At 48.0% G+C, this 9,902-nt stretch overlaps 1 protein-coding gene across 1 annotated transcript; it reads left to right on the top strand.

The window, feature by feature from the left end:
- The first annotated feature begins 317 nt into the window (after window positions 1–317).
- TCF21 (transcription factor 21) lies at window positions 318–3,158 on the top strand. The gene is made up of 2 exons (XM_041423862.1): window positions 318–933; window positions 2,509–3,158. Exons 1-2 carry the CDS (start codon window positions 484–486, stop codon window positions 2,596–2,598), a joined length of 540 nt encoding a protein of 179 aa, XP_041279796.1. The 5' UTR covers window positions 318–483; the 3' UTR covers window positions 2,599–3,158.
- Window positions 3,159–9,902: the final 6,744 nt, after the last annotated feature.

Raw genomic sequence — 9,902 nt, forward strand, 5'->3', positions numbered from 1 at the left:
GAGCACGGGGAGAGAGAGTAAGTAAGTTGTTTTAGTCCAGTTGTGAAGATTTGAATCCCAGTTTTGTGCTCTCGGCAAAGGCTTGCTGGGATACTTCATTCCCTGTCCTGTGCAAAGGTCTGTGATTGGGGATGTGGTGTGCTCAGTGGGCAGGGCCCCTCCCCTGGGCTGGATCCGCCTCTCTTATCCCCCAGATAAATTACTAGTGTCCTCACTAAATTCCTCGGCTTTCTCTCTCCCTCTCTCTCTCCCTCTCTCACACAATCTCACTCCCTCCCTCAAACACAGGCAAAGCGGGGTTGGGGGGCGGGAGGGCGGGGATCCTCTCTGGACTGGTATTGTGCCTTAGTCCTGGGAGGGGAGGGAAGGGGAGGAAAATACTGGCGCCCCTTCTCTCCTACGCCGCCTTGAAATAGATTTGAGGAGCTGCCCTTCTTCCCCCCCTCCCCCCTTTCCTGCTGGTCTTTTGGCATCTTCCAGACCATGTCCACTGGGTCTCTCAGTGATGTGGAAGATCTGCAGGAGGTGGAGATGCTGGAGTGCGATGGCCTGAAAATGGATACTAACAAAGAGTTTGGGGCGTCCACCGAGAGCAACGAGGAGGGATCCAATGGCGAGAATGGCTCCCCTCAGAAGGGGAGAGGGGCCTCGGGCAAGAGGAAAAAAGCACCCCCCAAGAAGAGCCCTTTAAATGGAGTGAGCCAGGAGGGAAAGCAGGTACAGAGAAATGCTGCCAACGCCAGAGAGAGGGCGAGGATGAGGGTCCTTAGCAAAGCCTTCTCCAGGCTTAAGACCACCCTACCCTGGGTGCCCCCAGACACCAAACTTTCCAAACTGGACACCTTGAGGTTGGCCTCCAGCTACATTGCTCACCTGAGGCAGATCCTGGCCAATGACAAGTATGAGAACGGCTACATCCACCCAGTCAACTTGGTAAGTCAGAGTCCGCCGAGGACAGGCACTCCGTGTGTGTGCATGGGGAGAGGTGGGCGAGGAGCTGGCATGGGGCATGTGCGGGGACAAAACTTTGCTGCGCTTCTCACAGAGAGCCTGGTGCCACTGGGGTGGAAAGCGGTGCTGTACAAGGGGACAGGCTCCCAGCTGCCCTGCTGCCCTGTGCCCTGAGCACCAAGCCTCCTAGGCCCCCTCTGCTGCTCCTAGCAATCCCTTCCAGGAGACAGGCAGCCATGCTGGGCACAAATAAACAGGGGCAGGCTTTATACTTTACTGCCCCAGAAATGATGAGAAACCACAGAGGCTTTCTACCTGCAAGTGGGCAGGTATAGGAATTTGGGTAGAAAATTGTGTGTTTGAGGAAGGACCCAGGATTTATTCTTATCCTGTGTCTCTACCCCAGTGTTTTCTGACACAATACTGTCTCCAGGCCCTAGGTTTTTAAAGACAGGACTCTTGGGGTTCTGTGCTCAACTGTTCAGGTTTGCTGAGTCCAGGAAATTTCTCCTATACCTGTAAATTGGCGCAGGAGAAATAAATACCAATGCAGACTCCCCAGAGGAGGTGTCTGCCACAGGCACACTCCACAATGCCTCTCCCTGGGCTGTGTGGTGTCCCTCCTGCTGCTCCCACGGCATAAAGTTTTCCCGAGCAGCCCTGGATCTCCCAACCATTCCCGGCTGCCAGAAATATCCAGTTTCCAGCTCTAAAAATATATACAAATTATGTAAACCAGGGGTAAGCAAGATCTGCCTAGGCTCTTTTTAGACATACAGCCTTCATACTGCCCACACGTGCAGACCCTGACTCATAAATGGATCACAGAGGGGAGCTGGGGACATTTCACTGAGGTCAGGCTCTGCCTTTTGAGCTCTGGACCCTGGGGGAAAGTATGTTACCCGCTGTGTCAGCTGCTAAAGGCCTGGGAGATAATTTTTGATTAAAAACAAAATCCTCAGCGCAACAACATTGGAAAAAAAATAAAACCAGCACCCAATTTAGCTATAACCTCCCTCCTCTTCCGCACAGAGGCACACCAAAACATGCTCCCCGAGCCGCGGGAGGCCAGGGAGAGCGGCCGGGGGGCTGCCGGGGCCCCTGGCAGCTCCTGTGCCCGGGGTAGCGCGGCGAGGCGTGAGGAGGCTCCCGCGGGTCGGAGCCCCCACGCCGGTCTCGACCAAAGCCGAGGGGTGCCTGCGGCGATTATGCCGGGGGCATGCGGATGTGCCGGAGCCAGGCGGCTCCTTTCTCCCTCCCTTCTGCCACGCATCAGACGGGCTTCGCCGCCCCGAGGATGCCCGGTGGGGACCGCCGGGGCTGTGAGGCAAAGCGGCATCAGCCGCCTGGGAAAGGCAAAAGGGTCCTTGCCGAAGCCAGTGGCAACTGCCCCGGCCTGAGCCTCGCTCTGCGCTGCCCGAAGTGGACTCCGGTGGGGAATGCCGGGCTTGGTCCGCCCGGACGCTCCCGAGCCGGACCCGCAGGCGATATGAGCGTTGCAATGTGCATTTCTCCATGTGTAACGCCCTTCCCACTCGTGTCTTTTCCTGGCAACAGACTTGGCCTTTTATGGTAGCCGGCAAACCCGAGAGTGACCTGAAAGAAGTGGTGAACACAAACCGCTTGTGCGGCCCGACGGCATCCTGAGCCCCGCGGCCGGGCCAGCAGCGTCCGTCCCGGCGCGGCCGTGGAGCGGGCGGCGGGGCGGGCAGGGACCCGCCGAGGCCCCGCCGCTGCCCCGGGCCCCGGCAGAGCCACGGGGAGAGCCGCTCTCCCGGCGCAGAGGAGACCAAATATGCCCTAGCAAAGACTCCATCCACCCCGAGAGATCCTGACTCTATTTAACTTTATTAAATGCGTGTACAGTCGAGTGTCCTGCAACCACAGCCTTGCTGGTTCAAGAGCTACTAGAGAAAAGACAGAAAACCTACCCCGCGTGTATCTTTTGTTTGAGACCTGTGAAATATGTAGATGCCTAGAAAAACTGACTTTGACAGTCATCTCTATGAAGTAATTCACCCTAAAGATATATAGATATATTTTCTTCAAGCAGATTCTGCTCTATTTCTGTGAATAAACCTTCCTTTCTACTGAACACGGAGCGGTGTTAAGTGTTCGTTTCAGACTCTCGGGCTCGGCGGGGGAAGGACTGAGCCTCCGCCGGCTCCGCCGCTCCACGAAGCGGCTGCGCTGTGGGGATCCTGCCTCTCCGCCGCGGACCACAGGAGGTCTGCTTCCCCGGAGCTAAAGACCTGGAGCACACCCCTGGGGGAGGGGGAGACTAGGTCCGCAGCTCGCCGCGGGAGCCCGGCCCGGCTCCGCAGCCCGGCGCCCGGGCGCTGCGGGAGCCGCCCCCGCCGCTCCGGCCGCTCCGCTCCGCGGGGACTGGGACAGTGATCTATTGATGAAGTACAGTCGGTCCTCAGCGCCGGGAATTTTTAACTTAAACATCTCCTCTCTATCGATCAGCGCACCCGTGGGAGATGAGGCTGAGATAAACAGGAGTGCGGGGCGCTCCCCCTGCACCGGCAGCGGCCGCCGGCAGCTGATGCGCCAGATCCCACCGCGCTGTTTAATGTTTCAGGGTTATGACCGCACTGTTTACAAGATGTCTTCGGTTATTTATACTGTTATTATTAGCACAGGGGCTTTAAATTTCCGCCTCACTTGCTCTTTCAATACCAACCCTCGGTTCCATTTGATACCTGTGTACTTTCTGGCCGAAAGCAGGAGAGGGGCAGCAGGGGCTGCAGGGCCGTCCTCCGGACCAAGCCCTCCGTCCCCGCTAGTTGCGGGGGCCGGCGGCAGGGCCCGGGACGCGGTCACAGGCAGCGAGGGGGCCACAGACTCTCCTGGGGGCTCCCTCCCCTGGGTGTCCCCTGCAGGCCGGTGCTGAGCTGCCTCGGGCATCCGTGCAGCCTGGATTGTGTTAATTCTCATCCCCCACTTTCCCCCGAGATAACTGGACGAGGTGGCGCGTCCTCCAGGCGACCCAAATTCACCAGTCGGGTTCATGCGTGGGCTAGGTTAGTTTTAATTAAAGCAACTCGCTGTGAACCGAGGACTGTGCAAACATAGCCCTCATTATGAAAAGGGCCAGGACCTGCTGTATCATCCTAATGGTTCTGAAGGGGAGAGCTGTTTAATTTCACTTTTGTGTAGCTTTATCCCTATGGCACACAATTAAGAGCAGACCTCTGTGCCTGGCCTAACCGTGAGCAACCTCACTGTTGCGGACAGGACTGCGCTAGCTGAGACGCACACTTACACACAGGGCCTTGACCGACTTTGCAGCCACACACAGACCCTGAACAGCCACAGCTTTTGCTGAAGAGACGAGCAGCTCTGGTAACCACGGCTGATTTGCTGATTTCTTTGCCACAGGCAGTGGGAAATTCAGTGGGAATTGCTGGTCTATTAAAGGGAGACAGAATAGAGCCCCCGGCCTCAATCTGAGTGCAGGTGACTGATACAGCAAACACACATTTTAACCTCTAAATTTACTCACTGAATTGACACTAACCATTGGATTTAACCATTCAAAATTTGGACTTAAATCCATGCTAACTAATGCCTTGTCAAGACTCATAGCAAGGTGCTGATTTCCTTCTAAAAAGCAGAAACAGATATGCATCTGAGATATGCATAAAATTGAGTTAAATTCTGAATATTTTAACATACACTTCTTTACCACCCTGTCTTGCAATTCTTGCTAACTGCACTCAGCCCCTTCCCAGCTAATTAACCACGTGCAGCATTCATTCACCACCTGAAATGCAACACTGAAGAAAGGGAATGGAGGAATATAATGGTACCCCGTCAAAAGTGAGGAACACAGCTGCAACCATGTGCCAAAAGCTGCAGGAACAGTAAGTGTTGAAGATGCTTACTGTGTACATGCCAGCAGCAGACACCGTTGCTTCTCGTAGTGCTGTTTTCTTTATCTAGCAGTCTATATTGCAAGTCTCCTGGGGACTAAACTATTCCTCGAGCATCCTGCACCTTCCTCAGCCCTTGCCTCTGAGCAACAGTTCAGCAACAAGGAAACAAAAAGCAACAAGAAATGAACAAAAGCAACCAGCAGCACACAGAAAGGTAAATAATGACTTTACTCTGACTGTAAAACAATTAGTGGCTTTATCTCAATTTTGAAGACAATGAACGTATTTTCCAGAGTCATTTATGTGGCTGGGAACTCCTGGTCTGCTGATCTCTTGTGTTAAGGGCACAGACCCGACAGCAATGGCACAGTGCTGGCAGCTGGCTTCAACAGCCCAAGTTTCTTAGATGAACTAAGAGTTCTACTACGCACTTCAAGAGAACAATGAATGAAATTATTCTACCCTGCTGCTGAGTGCAATTTTACCGCAAAATATTTGCAAACAGAAAATGTATGTTTAGTCTGACTGAAGCAATTTATACTTTTGAAAGGAACTTGCAAATGTGCTGAAGAAAAGAGGGAACAGGTTTAAATATTGATGTCAGTGACTTTAAAGAAAATATTTTGTTTGATTTTTTGCTTTTCTGTACAAAGTGATGCATTTTATTATTTACCAAAATATACTTATACCCCTTTTTCATGTGGAAAAAAAGTTGACTTGGTTTATCTTTTTGTATCTACAGGGATGTAGATGCAGCTGTGTGAGTGTCTGTATACATTCCCTCCTAGTAATGTTTGAACTCATTGCCTGATTTCAGCTAGATTTGACAGAGGTTTCAAAGATAACTAAGTTACTATAATTTTTAATATTTCTCTGTGTGTGTGAAAACAGGCAGCTGAGTAAAGAAAAAGTCTATAAATTTTGCAACTGAAGGCAGGGTTTCAGCATGAGCTCAGCCTTTATTGGCTACAAGAGCATATAGAGCAGAGTGTCAGCTGTAGATGAAGCTCCAAATGCTGCTTCAGTCACAGGATACAAGTTCATAGAAAACTTGTTTATGGACCTACATGTTTTAAGACAAGAACCTTATAAAAGCTGTTTAGTTCCATTTGATTTTAATGCTAGTATTTCTTTGTTTGTTTCTTTGTAAAGAAACCAGTTTCAACCCAGCTACTTCATGACCATTTTTCAATTCAGCTAGAGACTAGCAAATCCTTTATTTGCAGTGCAGACTCAGTGCTCAGGCTCCTGGGTTTGGTACTGACATTGTGCTCCTTCATGGAAGCTTTCACAGTCTGTAAGGTCTTACAGAAAATACCTTTTAGGCTTATCTTATTCTCTCACTGGGATAGAAACCTGCCAGTCTGAAGCAGCATAGCAAGAATCCCACTTTGCAGACACCTGCAAAATGCCGGGCTACTCTCGGTGCTGACTGGGGCAGCGAGGCCACAGTGCTGGTCGTGCCCTCAAACGTCAAGGTGCATAAGGAGAACATGTGCAAGATAGCCTATTCTTTAAAGTGACTCTGAGGTCAAAATTCCCAGCTCACCTTAGAAAATAAAAGACACAGAAAATTTGTGTGTTTTTTTTTCTGTAGGGAAGCTGGTTTGAATCCTAGAAATAATGATAAGATCACAAGCACAGCTTTGCTTGACGTATTTGTATTTGCAATCCCTCAGTTGTGTCTGCCTGAAAAAAGCTTGCTTCCTTTTAACAAATCACATATATTTTTCAAAAGGCAATTTTTGCCAAAACCCTGTTGTCTTTTCCTCTCATTATAATTTTTAGTTAAAAATTTTAAAATATGCAAAACATTGGCTAATTGCAGGTTATAAACTTCCTAAGAGAGAACAAAACTTACACATATCTGGTGGAGTGGAGAGTATAATCTGATACAATTAATGGATATTTTAATTTTTGCCTGGATATCTGAATGCAGATTAGCATTCACAGTCTCCAAAAAGGGACAGGATTACAAAAGAAATTTCAATTACATTGACACAAATTTTTATTTCAATGAAATTGAAGTTTGTAGCAGCGAACAACCAAGCATTCTGTAATTGCCATATATACACACACCTGGAAAATCCTCCATACAGAATTTCTCTAACAGTCAGATTCAAATTGTTTGTGTTCATTGCTGGCCCATGTAGCACTGACTATTCCGATATTAAGGCTGTGCTATCAAATGCAGGCCCACAGGGTAAATACCATCTTGTGCTCACTATTCAGCCATAGATTGCTTTATACTCTTCAGCCCAGCATAGTTCATGGATGGGAAGTGGCACAACCAGAAATAATGGCACTTTTCTGTTGCCAGTGCTGCAAAGCTACTGATGTGTTATGGCTTGGGGAATTTCTGCAATTCTGAGATGCCATAGGTCTGACCTAAGTTATGCTCCAAGAATTTATGCTCCAAGAAGGACGGGGAAAATCCATTTGGGATTTTACCTTTGGGAGGACTGTTGCCAGAAGACTGTGAAACCAGCAAAATTCTGCAAGTAACTGGTTTCAGTTTAGACACTGGTGTCTCCGAGTATAAAACTGACTTTGAGTAGGTCCAGGCATGGAAGTCATCCCATTTCCCAAATGCAGCACGGATATACCCTAGGGTCACAACAGTCCAGGGATGACGCATTTTCTTGCCTTAGGGTTTTGCCCTTAAACTGAAACTTGTAAACAGATGAAACGCTTTTTTAAGCCAACGCGCATGCGTGCACTCAGTTACACCATCCTCAAAGCCTCCTTGCAAGGAAAAAAAAGATTATAACAAAAGCAAGAAAATAAAAACCAGTGCAAATCTTTCCTTCACTTTAAAATTTAAGAGGTCCTTCTCTTTGAGCAAAGAAAAAAACCCAATCCTTATTTAGACCTCAGGCTGTTGTGTAAACTATTAGACCATATCCAACTGTAAATATGGATTATCTACAGTCTTGAGTTTTCTCTCGGTTGTTTACAAGTTGTTTAAGACACAAGGATCAGAAACACTAGGGAAGGAAAGCAAGGGTATAGCTACACAGCCAGGAGACAGGAAGAAAAGGAGAAAAAGGCATAGAATGATTCCTCTTCCTCTGATCAGTATAGCTCAGTCCCTGCAGCAGGATGGGTTCAGGGAGGGAGGAACTATCAGCAGCTCCATCACAGACGGGTGGAGCCAGACCACCGGGGAGATGGAAACCAGGAGGCTGAGAGCTGCAGCTGCCTTTTCCTGGGAGGAACATCTGTGAAAGCCTGAACGGCAGCAGCAGGGGAGGAGGAGTGGGCACATGCAGAGAGCGTTCCCAGGGATGTGCTCACACAGATAACTGTCCCTGGATGGTTTCCCAGGCTGCTGCAGCAGCACTTCCCTCCCCTGTCAGGGAAGAGGCAAAGCAATCGAAGTGTCAGCATGGCCTCTTGCTGCAGCATCCTGTTTCCTGTGATGCTTTTTGATGGCCGAGATGACCAGAATGGGAACAGTTCTTCCTTGCTGATAACATGTTTTTTTCTTACATAGGGACTTTTACGCTTTTGGCATCTCCGAGTCCATACACAAAGTACACAGCAGACAGGAGTCATCTTGCAGCATTTGGCTGTCCCCTCATGACCAAATGTTTTTCTACAGGAGGCTGTTGCTATTGTGATAGAGATGGGAAGAAAAAAAGATGACAAATGACTGGCTGAAGGCTCACACCGAAGTTTGGAATAGGCTTGCACCAGTGCACAAACCTGTGGGCTGTTCTCCTAGGCACACTGAAATCAGCAGGGATGTTTGCTCTTTGAACTCAGTACAAAGATAGGAATCAGTAAGGTGTGAGGAGTGATCCTCTCAGGTTGGATATCTGTATCTATATCACTTACTAGAACAGATAAACCAGGTTATTGACCAGGCTCTGCCTTCAGCAGTCAGTGCTGTGGCTGGGCGCACATTCACACACACCTGAGTTTTATTCTACTCACCAAAGGTTAAGAACAGTCCCTAGTATATGCTATCCCAAAACCATGCTTGGATACTTTGTGGGGAAAAGTCAGACAGGCCAAAGGCATAGCAAGGACCTTACTAAAACCCCAGCACAAAGAAAGATAAGCCTCAGCCTTGTTTTATTTATCAGTGTTACTGCAGCCTTAGAAACTACAGCAATTGAGATACTTGATGCCTTTTTCTCACTGTAGTCTCATGCTCTTCTCACTTGTTTTCTAGATCAAACTGCTTTCTTCTTTTATGGGCCAAAAAATTATTTGTGGGGACCCTCTTTGCTATTTGTATTTCATAACTAATATACATGAAGACTAAAGGTCACTGGGAGCAAAAGGCCAAGTTCAAGAACAAGCATAACATGAGATTTAAATATTATACCCTAAATTACAACATTGAAAACCTCTGTTCATTTGTTACCTAACTCTGCAGTACTTTTACTACCTGATTTGTGAGTTGCCTGACATCAACATTTGAATATATGCTCTCATAGTATCTCTTTCTCACCATTGCCAATTAGCATCAAGTTAAGCTCATTCCAAGATCTGCAATTGAGATATTCCTCTACTTAAATCCATGGGAATAATCCAGAGAGCAGTAGGTGCTGTCTGCACATGCTTAACATCATTCTGCTGGGGTAGGAAGCAAGCTGGACAGGGGGAGCAGAGGCCAGCACCCTCAGTTTGGCTGCAGATAGACACAGCACTGTAGGGAAGCTGCTGAGGAACCAATGTTACTGTCTTCCCACAAATTTTTCTTCCTCATTTCCCTCACACTCCGTCTTCTGATTCTGCTTTCACCACGTTTCTCTCTTAACTGCCAGCAGAAGTCAGCATGCATAATCTGTAAATACCATTCAGTCATAGAGGCTGAAACGACAGATATGCATTAAACTATTGCAAAGTTTACTAAAGAGAAGCCTCATTCTGATACTTTGACTTTTATGTTGAGGTACTTTACTGCCATTTTCTTAATATGCTTATTTTATATTTAAAAGTATACCTAGCAATATGCAATTATGCAATATACAGATATACACACTATGCAATACATATATACACTATATAAAAATGTGACATAAATATTTACATACTATGTAGTAACTATATTTATCT

This window comes from Onychostruthus taczanowskii, unplaced genomic scaffold (assembly GCF_017590055.1).
Source record: "Onychostruthus taczanowskii isolate IOZ18803 unplaced genomic scaffold, ASM1759005v1 scaffold8, whole genome shotgun sequence".
Classification (NCBI taxonomy): Eukaryota; Metazoa; Chordata; class Aves; order Passeriformes; family Passeridae; genus Onychostruthus; species Onychostruthus taczanowskii.